This window comes from Drosophila innubila (genome assembly GCF_004354385.1).
Source record: "Drosophila innubila isolate TH190305 chromosome 2R unlocalized genomic scaffold, UK_Dinn_1.0 1_C_2R, whole genome shotgun sequence".
Lineage (NCBI taxonomy): Eukaryota > Metazoa > Arthropoda > Insecta > Diptera > Drosophilidae > Drosophila > Drosophila innubila.
The window spans coordinates 24,637,853-24,655,391 of record NW_022995374.1 but is presented as its reverse complement, the minus strand read 5'-3'; the positions used below and the strand labels follow the sequence as shown (position 1 = coordinate 24,655,391).

Below are 17,539 nucleotides of genomic sequence, written 5' to 3'. Positions count from 1 at the left end.
AAATAGATTATTTGAAATGATTTTTTTGGCAACAATCAAGTTGCCAGATATATGTATATATATAAGTATATATCTTAAGAACGAACTGATTTGCGTGAACAATCGATTGACAATTAGGATTTATTCGAGAACGAATGTATTTTCGAATATTTCACCACATGCGGACAGTCGTGAATCTTCTTTTGAATCGAACGGACGTTTGACGTCCTAGAAACTCTTTCGATCGAACCGTTGCGGGATTTATATATTTAAATACAGATATATAACAATCGACTCGAACGGATAATCATCATTTTTTATCGGTTTTCTTTATATTTTTCGCAACGAATTTTTAATTTTCCACCGTTATCCTTTGAAAAGAAAAAAAACAAACACTATTTGCGATGGGAGAGACGGACGGTGATATCGAGCCACGGGGTTCCGCTGAACCGGAGGCGGCACCAGCGCAGGATACGCTGCAGGTGCCGACGCAAAAGAAGCGAAAGCTCAAGTCTCCCACTCCGGGTAGTTTACGTGGACGCAGTGCCACGCCCATACACGGCAGGAGTCAGACTCCATTCAGTTTGTATATGACACGTCGAAGCGCGACGCCATCAACATGGCGTAGCATCACGCCGTTTTTAAAGCGCGAGGAGAAGGAGAAAACTCCCTTTGAACTGGGCAGGGACATTAAGATGCAGACAACGTGCAACATTGCTGTATTTGATCGGGCTTTGATCATGGACATCTCGGAACCCGTCGATGCTCAGAAACCCGTTCGTTACATAACATCCGATTTGTCGGTAATCGATCGGGCTGCCGTAATGGATGTGTCTAACGTTGAGGTTATTTACGTGGTTGAAGAGTACGAAGAGTATGAAGAGGAGGAGGAAATCATAGAGGAGGTGAAGCCAAAGAAAAAGGAAAAGAAAGCCAGGAAGCCACGCGTCGGACGCAAGTCTATCGACAAGGATCAAAGTCCCTCAGGTGCCGAAGATGGCGAAGACTTAGGCGACGGCGTTGAAGACCGAGAGGATAGCGTGGATTTCGATGATGGCGACGAGCCCGTTAAGAAGGGCAAGAAAAAGGCACCACCAAAGAAGAAGGAGAAGAAGGAAAAATCACCCAGCCCGAAGTTGTCCTTGAAACTGGAAATTGGTGGCGGCCAAAAAGCCAGCAAGAAGATGTTTGAGCAGCAACAGGCAGCTCCAAAGCCGCCACCAAAGAAGAGCAAGATGGTGCTCCAAATGGAAGAGCAGGCCAAAGCTGCAGCCAAGGCAGCTGAGGAGGCGGCTAACCGTGCCAAGCCAAAGGGCGAGACCTTCGAGGAGCGCCAAAAGCGTTTGAAGGAAGAAAAGGAGGAACAGGAACGACTCGAAGCCGAGCAGCGAGCCATCGAGGAAGCCGAGGCTGAAGCGGAAGCCGAAGCTGAGGAAGATGAAGAGGATCCATCCTTTGTCGATGACACCGATGTGGGCACCGAAGCGGCCGATGGAGAATATAACGAAGACGAGGAAAGGGATGAGGATCAGGATAACGAAGAAGACGATGAAGTTGTCGATCTCAAAGCTGAAAAACGTCGCGGCAGTAACTCTTCAGATGAATATACCCGTCCTGATCCGCATGAGGAAGAGCGCTGGCAACGCATTGCCGCCGTTGAGGGCGAGGAGTTCATGCAGCAGATGCGAAAATACAGCATGGCCAAGCGGACGAGCGAGAAGGAACGGGATGCCGACTGGCAACGCCGACGTGAACAGGCTCGCAATCCCAAGTTTATTAACTTCCTCTCCGATCGCACCGTCGAAGCTGGTCAAAGTGTCCGCTTGGCCTGCGCCGTGGATGGTCCGGAGCTCTCGGTCAAATGGTTCAAGGATGGCAGACAGCTGGAACGCGATGCCACTCATCGGATCATCAACAATAATAACATCTTGATCCTAGAGGTGGTCAATACTACAATATTGGACTCCGGCGAGTACTCTTGTCAAATAATGAACCAAAATGACGAGGTCACCTCATCGTGTATTGTTACTATTTACGAAATCTTTAAGGATGAACCCAAACCTCCCTCTATTCAATATATCAAAGGTACATGTCCACATCCAAGACGTTCTCTTCCCAATTTCCGTGTTTCCTCATTGCATTTTTTAATGTATTCTAGAATACTATCACATGCGTGATGATGAGTTAACTATTGAGGGTCATGTTCATGGTGTACCACGTCCGGTTGTTACCTGGTGGCGTGGTGCTTTCCAGGTGAAGCCAAGCTACAAGTTTACTATGATCGAGGAGGCCCACGGCGTATGCAAGCTGTTGATCTACAAGCCCGGCAACAAGGACGGCGGCATTTACACCCTGAAGGCGATCAACTCGGTGGGTGAGGCACAGATCAATAATACCGTCGAGGTGGCCAAGAATCGCCACTACCATGTGCCCGGCATATTCCATGCACGCGACAGGATCCAGCTAGACAGCTTGAAACAAGCCAGATTGTCAATGGATGCGGCACTCAAGTCATTGGCTGAATCTGATCTGAAGCGTGCTGAAATCGAAGCTGAACAACAACGCGTGCAGGCAGCTCGTGCCCCGCCAGAACCATTGGTGCCTGCCAAGCAGAAGCTGTCTTTTGCCACCCAATTGCGTGATCGCATGGCATTGGAGGGCACCACGGTGAAGTTTGTGGCCACAGTGATCGGTCCCGATCCGAATACTCGCTGGATGAAGGACGACAAATGGATAACGATGAGCGAGAATGTCAAGAACTTGTCCGAAGAGGGTAAAGCCATTATCGAGATCAGCAAAGTGACCTCTGCCGATTCGGGTGTCTACAAATGCGTGGCCAAGAATGATATGAGCGAAATAGAAACCTCATGCTACTTCAAGGTGTATGCGGCACAAGCTGATGGCGATGAGTCCGAACCCATATTTGCCCTACCCCTGCGAGGTATTTTTCATGTGTATCTGTATCTTCAATTGTCGCTGTCTTTGTATCTGTATCTGCAAGTGTATCTGTATCTGTTTTTGTTACAACGCCAACACGAGCCAAACACATACACCAATTGCCATTCGAATGCAAATCGATTGAGGTCGACAAGTGTACAAAAATAGAATCAATGTAGACAATAGACAATAGACAATCGACAATTGATTGAAGTGTCATTCTCTTCTTCTTAGATGTGTATCACTCTTCTCAAAATGATTTGATTATCGATACGAAGGTTCGCGGCAATCCCCGCCCGGTCATTTTGTGGACGAAAGACCAATTACCCGTTGTTCTCGACGATCGTGTCGTACAAATCGAGCACTTGGATGGCATCTGCGAGCTGATCGTTAACAAGCCAACGGAGAAAGACAACGGCGTCTACGTTTGCACCGCCCAGAACAAGTTGGGCAGTCAGTCGACTACCCACACGGTTGTTGTTGACACCGCACACTCTTCCCGTCGCTCAAGCATACTTTCCTCAGCCATGCAGGAGGATGCATCTGGCGCCGCTGGCGGCGATGCCACTAAGAAGAAGCCCAAAAAGTTGCCCAAAGGGGATGCCGATGGTGGAGAGGGTGGCGAGGGTGGCTACGAGAGACGCAGTCGGATGCCCGATCCGTCGCCTAAGCAAATGCTCTACTTCACGGTCAACCTGTCCAATCGCTACGTAGCTGAAGGCTCCAAGGTCAAGCTACAAGCGGTTGTCGGTGGACCCGAACCGACCATTAAATGGCAAAAGGATGATCAGAATGTACAGTATGGACCCCGTATAAAGAACATGAATCGAGACAGTCTGGCTGTACTGGAGTTCGTCAGTGCACAGCCTGAAGACTCCGGCACCTATACGATAACCGCACAGAATGAGTTTAGCAAGATCACGACATCGGCTCTCCTGCATGTCTATCAGCCGAAGGTCAACACTGATGTGCAACCTGTGTTCATACGCTCTCTGAAAGGTAATCTATCTGAATCTCAACCTCAACTTGTTTTCGAGTGCCCATGTCGTCGTTGTTATCGTTGCCTCGGCAGATGTCTAATAAGATCTATGAATAGATCAAAGCAATAGACGTATGACTGTAATTGTGCAATGCCAACCTGTCTGTCTGTCTTTCGGGTATTATGCAACCCCATTGACCGTGTTATTGTCTCTATTCGTTGGGTGTTTTTGTTGTGGCTGTTGCGAATTTATGTAACAACTAATGGGAGACCTTACACATTTTCAACCTCTTAGAGACTTATCATCTAACGTCGAACGAATTGATACTGGAAACAGCGGTGCGAGGTCAGCCCACGCCTCAGGTGCAGTGGTTCAAGGACAGCATTGAGGTTCAGAGCGGGGGTCGCTATCAGCTCATTGAGCATCAGGATGGCACCTGTGAGCTGATCATTGATCGGCCAGACAGCAAGGATTCCGGCAAATATGTGGTCAAGGCCGAGAGTCGTGCTGGCAAAATGGAAATAGCGCATTATGTGCTCTTTGAGGGTCAAGCACACCACATTGCGGACAATATCCATGGAGTGTTCCATGCGGACAAGAGTCTGTTGCGGCCCAAAGAGGTGGAGAAGCCTGTCGCAAAGGCTGCTCCAGCAGCTGCCGCTGAAGAGGGCGCTGCTGAGGGTGAAGAACCGAAGGGTAAGCGACGTGGTCGCAAGAAGGATGACCCTGAAGAGGAGGCTGCTTCCTCGGCCACGGACTATGCCTCGGATACGGCCAGCATGTCGAGCAAGCGGCGTGAGAAGAACGTTGCCATTCACTTCAGCACATCGATGAGAGATCGGGTTGTTGCCGAGGGATCCAAGGTGAAGATCTCCTGCTTCCTGGAGGCAAAGGAGCCTCAAGTCAAATGGTTCAAGAACGACGAACCCCTTCAAAATGGTCCGAAGATTCGGGGACGTTACAGCGAAGGTCTTTGCCTCTTGGAGATTAACAGCGCCTCAGTGGAGGATAATGGCGAGTACAAGTGTTGGGGACGAGATGAGTCCGGAGAAGCATCCACCTCTTGCACGCTGGAAGTCTTCGAGAATCCAGGCACTGGTGATGTCCCACCAACATTTACGCGAAACATCAAGGACACGCTCCACGGCAAGATCAACGAACTGCAGCTGGATGTGCATGTGCGAGGTCTGCCGACACCAACTGTCACATGGTTCAAGGATGGCGTGAAGGTCGAGAACAGCGACAAGTACCAGCAGGTGGATCATGATGATGGTACTTCCGAGCTGTTTGTCAGCAATCCAAAGCCAGCCGACAGCGGCAAATACGTTTGCCAGGCCGAGAATCGTGAGGGTCAATCGGAAATCGTACACATAGTCACCGTGGAGCCTCGTGTCCGTGTCAGACCCATGTCGCCTCCAAGGGAGGGCAGACCGCCGGCTAAGCCAGCTGGTGAAGGCGAGGAAGCCGCTGCTGAGGGAGACGAAACTGTTGAGGGCGAAGAAGGTGCACCTGAAAAGAGAGTGCGTAAAAAGTCAAAAAAAGGCGACGATGAGGAACAAACAAGCTCCAGGCGTGAGGTGCCACCACCTCCAGATCTAAAGAAGCGTCTCTATTTCCGCAACTTCCTCTCTAATCGCACTGTTCTGAGCGGCAGCAATGTCAAGTGGATGGTAAATATTGATGGACCGGAGCCAACGGCCAAGTGGTTCCATGGCGATCAACCAATAACCTTTGGACCCAAGAGCAAAATGTCCATGCAGGATGGCATTGCCTGGCTTAACCTGGTGGGAGTAACCGAGGAGGATGCCGGGGAGTATACTCTACGGGTTCGAGGTTCTGAAAATGAAATCGTCAGCACTTGCAATTTGTTCGTTTACAGCACGGGTAAAGTTGAAGTAATTTCACCCACTTTCACAGTGGGCATCAAAGGTATGCTAACAGGCTAAGTAACTACAATAGATTCAAATAGATGTACATGCATTCATTGTGGCATCTGTGCAGCTGTCCAAGTGAACGTTAAGGTATGCTCTTAAGCTTCACATAAACTAAGATTAATCCAAAATTTAATTAAATCCAATATCCCACTCCCGATCTTTGTACTTGTGTCATATGTCTTATGTCGTTTTGTGCCTTGTCTTTTTGTGTCCACATCCATTCCAGATGCATATCATTCCCAAAACAATCGCCTCACACTCGAGTGCAAAGTCTCAGGCAGTCCCAAGCCAAATATCTTCTGGCAACGGGACAACACCCTGTTGCCTCTCGAGAGTGCCAAATATGAGTACGCCGAGCAGGCAGATGGCGTTAAACAATTGACCATCACATCCCTTGGCAGCGATGATAGTGGACTCTACACTTGCTACGCGGAGAGTGAGAATGGTCAGATGAAGATCAGCAAATTTGTCCAGGCCTCGGATTATGTGAGAGAACGTACCGCCGACAAAAAGTCTTCAAATCACGAGATACAGGACATCAAGGGCCAGAAAACCTCAGCGAGTTCAATGGAAGAAAGTTCAGCTGCAACGACCAAGGCGAAGTCGCGAGAAGCCAAACTGCGGCTCAATCTGGAGACCAGTTTGAAGACTATGACAATAAGTAGTGGCAACAAGGCCCAGCTAATCTGTTATGTCACAGGCTTTATTGAGGACGTCAACTGGCTAAGGGACGACGAACGGATCACGAAGGATGCCCGTCACAAGATCTACAACATCAACGGTGCCATCAGTCTGGAGATCTACGATGCTCGCGCCGAGGACAGTGGACACTACAGATGCGTGGTCAGAAACAGTAAGCACACGGTTGAAAGCTCTGGACAGCTAACTGTATTGGACGAAACAAGCGGTCGGTTACCACAAAGTTTTTTGGAAGGCATAAAGAGTAAGTTAAATTTGAAGTCTACCAAGTGGGGATTGCAAACTAATTATAAAATCAACTTGTTTACAGAATCCTATGATGCACATCGCAATGAGATTTCACTAAGCTGTCAAGTTCATGGACGTCCCAATGTCAGTTGGATGCGCGATGATCACACGATCTGTAACAATCGTTATAGGGTCGTAGATGAGCCGGGTGGAGAACGCAAGCTGATCATACGCAATCCCATATCATCGGACTGTGGCATCTTTGCCTGCTATGCCGAGCATGATTCTCACATTGACTCGATCAGCACATCTATTAAAGCCGCTGACTTGAAACGGCTTATTACATACGATCACGACAATGCCATTTTAGCGCAATCACAATCGCAACCGCGGGAACTTGTCGAGGATTCCCCACGGTGTGTGAACGGTAATGCTGATCATCAACGTGCTGGTAGCCGTGTCCTGCGAAGTGTCGCCCAGGCGAAACCATTGTTCCATACATATCTTCATGATCGCACCGTGTCGGAGGGTGCTACTCTGCGACTGTTGTGCACTGTTTCTGGGGATGAGAACACACACATCGAGTGGCTGAAGAATCACAAGCCATTGCCAAAGGATACACGATATCAGACGCTCTATCAAAACGGCGAGGCATCGCTGGAGATCTTTGCAGCCGTCGCGGATGACAGTGGCAATTATACGTGCTCGGCGATCAATGACTTTGGCGAGAGCCTCAGCCATGCCCAACTACGGGTCTACAAACACTTTAGAGAGGCCTCCATGCCGAGTACCTTTACGCAGCCAATTCGAGGTATTCCACATCCAAAGCTGAGCGCCTCGAGAAGCTGATCCTTAACACAATCGCCACGCCTGCATAATATTTTATAGTTGCTGTTTTAACCGCTTTCATCTCTCGGTATTTTCTTGATGATCGTTTAGTGATATTCATCTTTCTACTTTCAGACACGTATTCTCTCAATGAGAATGAGTTGGTTCTGGATTGTCGTGTGCGTGGCCAGCCACGTCCAGAAATAGAATGGATGAAGGGCAACGATATCATCTATAACAATGAAAAATATGAGCAGATTGATCAGGCCGATGGTTACTCCAAGCTGATCATACGAAATCCAACGGAGAAGGACTCGGGCATCTATTACTGTGTGGCTACCAACGAGGGTGCCCAAAATAAAATGAACCACCAGGTGTTCTTTTCGGGACGCGAACGATTCACACTGGAGAAAACTCATGGCTTCTTCCATCGTGATCCCAACAAGCCACACTTCCTCAATCCCTTGGGCAATCAGACCGTCTGCAATGGCGGCACCGTCGCCATCTCGGCCGAATTCATGCAAACGAGCACACCAATTGAGGTGAAATGGTATCGCGATCGGAAAACTGTCGATGGTCCGAATGTGACAACCTTGAATGATAAGGGTGTGTACACGTTGGCTATCATGAATGCCGGAGCCGAGCATGAAGGCACCTACACTTGCCTGGCCTCGAATGCATTCGGGCGCATTGAATCGAATGTGAACATCGATGTCTCCGTCGGTGCCGAGAAGAACGAACGTCCGCCTCTCTTCCTGTCCAGACCGGAAACCGAAATGAAGATCGCTGTGGGTGATCCCTTCTCGCTGTCCTTCCGCATTGCGGGTGATCCCAAGCCAAAGTGTAAGATCAAAGCACATTTATACATATCGTTAGATGCGTTTTATTAATTTCTGATTCCTTTTTTAAACTCAGTGGTGTTCATGAAGGGCACCAAGGACATAACTCAATCGGATCGTGTGAGCAAAGAGGTATCCGATGATTACACCAGATTCACAGTGCAAAAGTCGCAGATCTCCGACTCCGGCACCTATTTCGTTGTCGCTCGAAACGACTTTGGAACGGACAGAATATTCGTTACCATTACGGTTCGTATTCCTTATTGACTCTATCTCTATTATATCTATTTGATTTATAATTTTTTGTGCTGTCGCTGTTCCTGAATGTTCCTAATGCTTTAGCTAAACTAACCTTTTGCTTATTTCTCTTTCTTTCTCTCTTCGCTTTTTCTTTTTCTAGATTAAAACACCCAAAAAGAAAGAATAAAGCTTATTTAATTATGTTTATATTGTTTGCGCAAAATTTAAACGCTCCTTCTAAACACGCACCAATTATCAAATATTTATTCTAAGTCTACTTTCCCGACCTATGTGTTCATTCAACAAACATAATACAATAATATCGTTCTGACTACAAAAAACTTATAGGTTAACCCTCGCGCTCGCTCTGAAACTCCAACGCAACCACGCTGGGGTCAACCCTTGGATAGTTACAGCGATACTTCGTATTTCAGAGGTGAGATATTGACCCATAATGTTTCCAAATCTACATGTATTACCCAAACATCTTCAATTTAACTGTACTCGTACTCCAATTTTTGTTATTCATTTGACCTTGTCGAATTGTGTCGTATTTCTTTCGTCTAATTTTTCAGATTGTACATTTTGTGTTCCATTGATGGGTGTCTCTGGGGTTTAGTTAGTACATATTTTACAGATTGTTTCAATTTAACCATTTAGTTAGTACAAATTTTACAGATTATTTCCATTTGTCAATTTCTGCGAACATTCCTTTTCTTTTGTGTTTCATTCTCCAAAGTTGAGAGTTAACTCAGCTATTTCTGAGATTGCAGATCGTTTCCAACTGTTTCACTCTTTTGTTCATTCGTTCCATTGCTTACAAGCGCTGTTTCATTGATCTTGAAAAGTTTAGTCTTAGATGTCTTAAAATTTAGGCTGAAACACTATGCAACAACTTTTGATCGTAACATTGACGCTTTGTGATGCTTTGCGATACCTGTGAAAAGTGTTCACATTCGCGTCAAAAAATTTCGCGTCACAATGTTGTGAGAAGCAAAATTTGAGCTATCAATGCGAACACCAAGGCTGCAACCCAGTTCTGAACCGAACCTCATAGAACCGGTTCAGTTCGCGTTTTTAAGCAGCCTATACCGGATCATGAACCAAACCCTTGAAATTATATACTTTGTGAACCCGAACTTAAACCGAACCGCTTTCTAAAATAAAAGGTTCGGTTCGAAAAAAAATAGTTACATAAAATGTATGGTTTTCTAATACTACGCAATTATTTGAGACTTAGGATTAAAAAGAGTCATATTTGAATCTTCAAATATGTTTAAATTATCATCAAAATTTGATTTCTTACAGCAACAAAAAATTTAAGTAGTTCAAAATGTTGAGAAAAATGTATAACCATACAAATATTTTTTTGTATGAAATGAATGTATGAAACCTTGGGTTCATGGGGGAATATAAACCAAATCGCGAAACGCACCGATGTCTTGCTCTATGTTTCGAACCGGCGAGCCGAACCCTTAACAAAATTTTGGAGGTTTGCAGCCTTGGTGAACACAAGTAGCCAATGTGACAGAGCTTCGCAAAACGTCGCAAAACTCCACATTCCATCGCAATGTTCACCAAAAATGAACACTAAACAAGTTCCACAAAATGAATAAAACCAATGAGATTTATTTGTTCTTTGATTTGTTTAATTGTCAATCGAGCAATCACAATCCAATAACGGCACTAGCTCTGCTTTCTTTTGCAAATCAATTTCTTCTGATAAAATCAAAATTAATTTAAATCACGAATGAAAACAGTGATGATTTTTTGTCTCCAAATGTAATCTGTCAAAAGAGTCAAGAAAAACAAAAGCAATGATTTCACAATGTGAACAACAACCAACTTGCTCGATGTGGTTGTCACAATAGGATTGGGTTCACGTGAGCTGCTTCAACTTTTTATAAAAATTGTGAGAGCCTCGTTCACAAAAAATTTGAAACTGGTGTTCACATTGGAGTGTCACAATTTTGTGTCTAAAATTTGTACTTGTGCAGGCAGCGCTGCGGCAAAAGGTGCAAAATTTGGAAAATTTGATACGACTGTCCGATCAGATCGAGCTATAAACCGATCGCAAGGTTTAGTCCATAAGTTTTAAACTTTTGCTAACTCACCTGGCTCATGAGATAAGAGGTGTAAGTGGGAGGGGAAAAATTTTAATGATTGCAGCTAATGGGGCCGTTGGGGCCTTTTGATAAAATTTATTATTTTTAAAAAATACGCGTCGATTGATACCTTGATTACCCAAATCCGACAACTAGCTCAAAAGATAATTAAATTTGAAATTTTTAGTGGACTTCTCAAAATAAGATGAAAAGTCAGTTTGTTTGTCTGTTTGTATCAAAGCGCACAGTGCCAAATTTCTTTCTTTTTTTATTAATTTATATTTTTATTAATTTATATTTTTATTTAAAATTTTTATATTAAACTGAATTTTGTTCGTCGCAAAATTGGATATCAGAAATTTTTTTGGCTAGAAATTGCTTTCGTCACTAGACTTTTACGTCGTGTAAAGGTTTTTTTGTGGGATATTCATTACTATAGCTTTCAGAAAAAGTTAATTCGGCTTTGGCATTCTCGAGTAATGATGACAATTGTGGGCGCCCCTCTAAAAAACGGTATGATAAAAATCAGATTTAAAAAAACCTTACCATAAAAAAAAAATGTTTTTTGTCATATGGGGCCATATCTATAGAAAAAAAGTTTGGTTCGTGTAATATTTTGGCTGTTGCATAGTGAAATCGGTTCTGTTCGCATTTTTGAGCTCCGACCAGATCATACCGATTCGCACGGAAACCCGTTAATAAACTAATTTTGGATCAGAAATATATATAATATTTAAACGTTCTTTTACATTATTGTCTAATATCCTACTTAATCGTAACAAGATCGGAAAGAATAAGGGTATTTATGGATGATTAAAGTTTTAAAGCAACTCGAGCTTCTAAAAGTGTGCAGTAATTTGTATTCTTTGGGAGTTTAAAGTTCATAAATAAGATCAAAATATACCTAATGCTCATTGTTTTGCCAGTGTTTTGTGCCGTTTCTAACTCATAATGTTATTTCGTTTGTCCGATCGTTTCTGTATCCATATCACAGTTTCCTAGTCCAAGTTTTGGCTTTGGTTCGTTTCTTATCGTGTACTACTTCTTTGTTATTCAACAGTTTGTTTCTTGTTCCATTCTTGTTCACCAATATTTTGTGTGTCCTTTTCAATTATATTATATAGCAACTCGAATCAAATATATTTTGCAGATCGCTTGAACTTCAACTTGTTTGCCTTCTGTGCCGTTAATCAAGAAACTTCTCAAAAGCAATTTCCTGTGAGATTAATGAATACCCGCAAAATAAAACCAAAAACGAAAACTAATCAAAACCGAACCAAAACAAAACAAAAGAACAAATTATCCGTGTATTTAGATTTTGTTAGTATTTCTGAACGATTGACTTATTTACAATTTATTATTTTTATTTTATTATGGTATACGAGTACAAATAGCGTATTATATAGAGCACAGCAATCCAGCTTATACATTTACGTAGTCGAAAACAAGAAAATAAAATATATTTCTCCGGGGCGTATTGTGTTTGATTTATTGGATAATATTCCGGCTCCTCAAATCTATTCTTTAGATCCACCTGGCTGCATTTCAACGGAACCCTTGGTGGTTGACTCTGGACCTACGCACATCTCACTGTCGTGGGGCAAACCCGTTAGTGTGAACTCCGCTCCGGTTATTGCCTACAAGGTGGAGGCGTGGATTGTTGGACACGAGGGAGGGGCTTATTGGCGGGAATTGGGTCTAACGCCGATCAACTCATTTGATGCCTTCAACCTGAAGCCCAATGTAGAGTATCATTTTCGTGTTACACCCAAGAATCGGTACGGCTGGGGTCCCACGGTTCAGACTAGTTCCCCGCTCCAAGTGGGAGGCGTCGAGTGTCTGCCAGAGTTTGTTAAGATCCTGCCGGGACAGGTAAAGGCGCTCATGGGGTCCTCCTTCACTCTACAGTGCAACATGCGGGGGGCACCTCGTCCACAGATTACCTGGTATAAGGATGGCATTCAGCTGAGCAACAGTTCGGAACGTGTTAAGATTCGCCAGATTGGCTCCACTTGCGCACTGACCATAGCCACAGTCACTGAGCTCGACTCCGGACGATACACGTGCGAGGCGACCAATTCGAAGGGTCGCGTCTCCACCTTTGCCCGGCTGCAAGTCGTCTCCGATCCAAGACTTTATGAGGCAGACTCTCGGCTCAAGGAAATCGCACATGGACACCATCAGGCTGAGCTGGGCGAATCCTTGCCGATTTTCACAATGCGCTTGAGGGATCGCCGAGTGCAGGTCACCTATCCGGTGCGTCTCACCTGCCAGATTGTGGGCTATCCCGCACCAGAGATACTATGGTACAAGGATGGCCAGCTCCTTAGCTGCGACAGGCGACATCTCATCACAGCCGATGGGCAATTCTTTACCCTGGAAATCGCAGCTACAACGCTCGACGACAGCGGCGATTACACTTGCACGGCTAAGAATGAACTGGGCTCCGTATCCTGTCACAGTTGCCTTGTGGTGGACAAGGGCATAAGGGCATACATCTCACCGGACTTTTATGTGCCCCTCGACCCGTTCTATGTGTTCCGCGAGGGCAGCGAGATCCGTCTGTCCACCAAGGTGGAAGCCTATCCTGCCGTTGGAGTCACCTGGCATCGCAATGGCATGCGTCTGCGTCCCAGTCGACGCATCTCCGCCACACTCGACTCTACTGGCTACGTGGAGCTGATCATTGCAGAGGCTACTCCACGCGACGCGGGCATCTACGTTTGTGTGGCCTCCAACGTGGTCGGCAAGGTGGAGACCATTTGCCGTGTGGCCATCGAGGAGAACGAAGCAGCTGCCGCGCCGCCACGAGCTCTCGAAATACCCAGTATTAAGACCAGCGACATGCCGTGAGTAAAAAGAGTTGTTCACATATACAATATCATTTCATTATTAGTTACTCAGTAAATTAATGATAAAAAACAAGCCTGCAAACCGGTTCTGAACAGAAACAATTATATTCAGATTATTATTAAGGTTCGAATTTTATAAATCAAAAATTAAATTAATTAGATTGGTTTAAAAAGTCGAGAAAAAATTAAAATAATAATAAACCATTTTGAATATCCGCTACTTAAAATATAGGTAAAAGGGTATATTGTGTTTGTTGGAATGTATGTAACAGGGAGAAGGAGGCAATTCCGACCCTATAAAGTATATATATTCCTAAAAAGCCTCAACAGCCGAGTCGATATAGCCGTGTATGTCTGTCCGTCCGTCCGTATCAACAAAAGGATCTCAGCAGATTAAGTTTGTTTTAAATTTAAACCACGCCCCACTTCGCCCCCGAAAATCGCGAAAAATCACCATAGCCAGAGTTTTTAAGATGATAAGTTTTTTGTGGTAATTACTGTTATATATTATTATTATCTGTTATCTCACTGAATCGCATAAGGATCGGACAAGTAGAACGGCATTAAGGCGAATTAAGGTTTTCAAAGTAATACAACTAATTTATTTAAAGTACTTTTACTGGGTCGGCATATTTACTTTGACAAAACTGGCAGTTGAGATTAATCCCTGATATAAAGACTTGACGTGACTTGATTATCCTTAGCAGCCGAATCAATATATCGATGTCCATCCGACCTTCTGTCTTTCCGTCCGTATGTCACAGATGTCAAGAGCTAGAAGCACTAAACTTGGTAGACTGCTTATAAGTAAGGGCAGATCAAGTTAAAACTAAACTTTGGACAACTTCCTCTACTCCCAAGCAATTTATAAACAAATTTATTATAAATGCAATTTTCAGGCTAAGGGTTTTGAGTTTAAGCATATAATCAAGTCCGGATTTGCCTCAAAATTTCATCGCTCTCAGATAATACAGTGGTCGGCATATTTATTTTGACGAAATGTAAAGTTAAATCTACTCATAATTTGAACTAACTTTATGAAGATTTTAACATCATTGAAAAGGTCATTAAAATCCTGTTTGAATGATACAAAATTTTCCTTAACCCATTAAGTACCCATTGAAAATTTTGAATATATGTCGACGTAGAATTGAGTCAAATTTTGGCTTTTCTCTCGGGTTTAAACGAAAAAATTTTCAAAATAAATATGCCGACCAGTGTATACTAAAGTAAGTAAAGGGTATCCTATGGTCGAGATCTCGACTATAGCTCTTCCCACTAGTTTTGTATTAAAAAGGTTCGAACTTCGAGCCCAAACCAAACCAAACCCAAACCCAAACATCATTAAAAAGGTCATTTAAATCCTGTTTGAATGATACAAAATTTTCCTTAACCCATTAAGCACCCATTGAAAATTTTGAATATATGTCGACGTAGAATTGAGTCAAATTTTGGCTTTTCTCTCGGGTTTAAACGAAAAAATTTTCAAAATAAATATGCCGACCAGTGTATACTTAAATAAGTAAAGGGTATCCTATGGTCGAGATCTCGACTATAGCTCTTCCCACTAGTTTTGTATTAAAAAGGTTCGAACTTCGAACCCAAACCAAACCAAACCCAAACCCAAACATCATTAAAAGGGTCATTTAAATCCTGTTTGAATGATACAAAATTTTCCTTAACCCATTAAGCACCCATTGAAAATTTTGAATATATGTCGACGTAGAATTGAGTCAAATTTTGGCTTTTCTCTCGGGTTTAAACGAAAAAATTTTCAAAATAAATATTCCGACCAGTGTATACTAAAGTAAGTAAAGGGTATCCTATGGTCGAGATCTCGACTATAGCTCTTCCCACTAGTTTTGTATTAAAAAGGTTCGAACGCAAACCTTGGGTTTAGGAGGTATATAAACCGATTTGCAAACCGAACCGAGGTCATGCCCTATGGTACACTGATAAAATAAATGTTCTAAAATCAAGATTTTGGTCTCAGAACTAAGATTTTTGGTCTAAAAAATGCGTCGAGAACATCAAATTCTTGAATTAAGAGAACACATCTTGATTTTAAGAACATTTTAAATAAGACCAAGTTCTTATTTTAAGAATAAATGTTCTTAAAATTAAAATCAAAAAATAAAATAAATTAAAATTATTTTTTATATTTATATTTTTTTATTTTTAAATTTTGATTTATTTATATTTTATTCTGTTTTAGTAATTTTATAAATGTTATTTTAATTTGTTACAAGGGGGATTCGAACCGCCGCCTACTGCTTCACAACTAAAGCGGACTCTCTAACCAGAGCACCACGGTGCCATCATTTATTTGACACGAAATAGTACTTATTTATACTTTCCTAACAATTTAAGATTTTTATTCTTATAATAAGATTTTAAGATTTTTTAGATTAATAATCTTAGTTTTAGTAATTTGGTCTTAAAATAATCTTATTTTAAGAACAAAATATTTAAGATGAATGTTCTTGATTTTAGAAGTTGGTCTTTTTTTTCAGTGTATGAACTGCCAAACCGAACCTTTACCAAAATGTTGGTTGTTTGCAGCCTTGATAGGAAAAACATTTTACTAGAATTGAAAAACTTTATACTTAGGATGCATTAAAAAAAATTACAAATCGTGCGATTACTTCATGATTGTTATATCTCATATCTTTGAGTTTGTGATGCCGAAATATTCGCTTTATGGGCATTTATACAGAAAGGTTCACCGTGGGCAAAAATTTAGAACTGATAAGAAAATCACATGTTGTGAAATTTACACATGAATTAATTTATTAAGATGAGGATGCTTGCTTTCAAAATATTGATTTTTAAAATAGAGTGTTGGTATTACATCAAGACCTATTTGCATAAAAGACGCAAGCGACGAAAAGCAAATTTTACAGGAGAGCATAAAAAAAACTGATCAGATGCAAAAAAAACACTTTAGTCTTCATTAATATTTTAGATAAATTGTAAAAGAAAACTAACATATATTAATTTAAAGTAATTTAACTCTTAAAACTTTTTGACATTAAACCATTGAATTTGAATTTGCAAAAGTAAAAAATATATGATTTTGACATACTTATAAATGCAAAATGAAAACATAATATGTATTAGATACTTTACAATTTTCGTGCTGTTTTTAGAATTGTTTATACAATTATCATTTATTTCTGTATGCTTTTTGTTATTTTTACACTAATCTCATAAACTAATATTTTTTTTAATATTTTAGCTACTCCAAGGAGCCACTGTTTGTGGTGAAGCCGCGCTCCAGCGAAGCCTACGAGGGCGACAATGTCATCATATTTTGCGAAGTTGTCGGTGATCCCAAGCCCGATGTTGTCTGGCTGCGAGATTTCCTAAATGTGAGTGTATTCATTTACTCATTCGTTCAGCTTGTGACGTCAGCAGCGACGGCGGCAGCGCTTGCGCAGCGTCTCGTTTAAGTTGCATTGCAGTTGCAGTTGCATTCACGGCGCCAACAAATGTGGGTCGGAGTTATCGTCTCTGTCGCTGTCTGTCGTTGTCTTGAATCTCGTTGCAATATCACAAATCAAGTGCAAGTGCGCCAACACCAAAAGTACGTTTAATCAAATTCTTCGGTTCTGTGGGCCCTACTCAACATCAGGAAATAGAACAAATTGCAATTTCCATATTGATTTCCGCACTATTTGCATATAAGTATATTAAAAGTGAAAATAATCTGGGCAGTCACAATTCAAACATTCGTTAATTGTACAGTTGCTCGTGCGGATAAATTTAAACTAAATCTGAAATATAATCCTATTTGATCCGTTAGAACGAGTAAAGTGTGCACGAGAGTGAAAAACTAAAGTGAAGTGAAGGTAAAACACATAAAGAAAGATCAAACAATCTTTTTAGTGTTGTCTACCAAATTGTTACAAAATTCAC

General features: G+C 42.4%; 1 protein-coding gene across 1 annotated transcript; it reads left to right on the top strand.

Annotated features, from left to right (window-relative positions):
- Positions 1–368: 368 nt before the first annotated feature.
- LOC117784855 (obscurin-like) lies at positions 369–12,242 on the top strand. Its single transcript, XM_034622700.1, has 8 exons — positions 369–2,064; positions 2,138–2,920; positions 3,151–3,915; positions 4,191–5,825; positions 7,721–8,428; positions 8,501–8,673; positions 8,825–9,100; positions 11,920–12,242. Exons 1-7 carry the CDS (start codon positions 384–386, stop codon positions 8,849–8,851), a joined length of 5,772 nt encoding a protein of 1,923 aa, XP_034478591.1. The 5' UTR covers positions 369–383; the 3' UTR covers positions 8,852–9,100; positions 11,920–12,242.
- Positions 12,243–17,539: the final 5,297 nt, after the last annotated feature.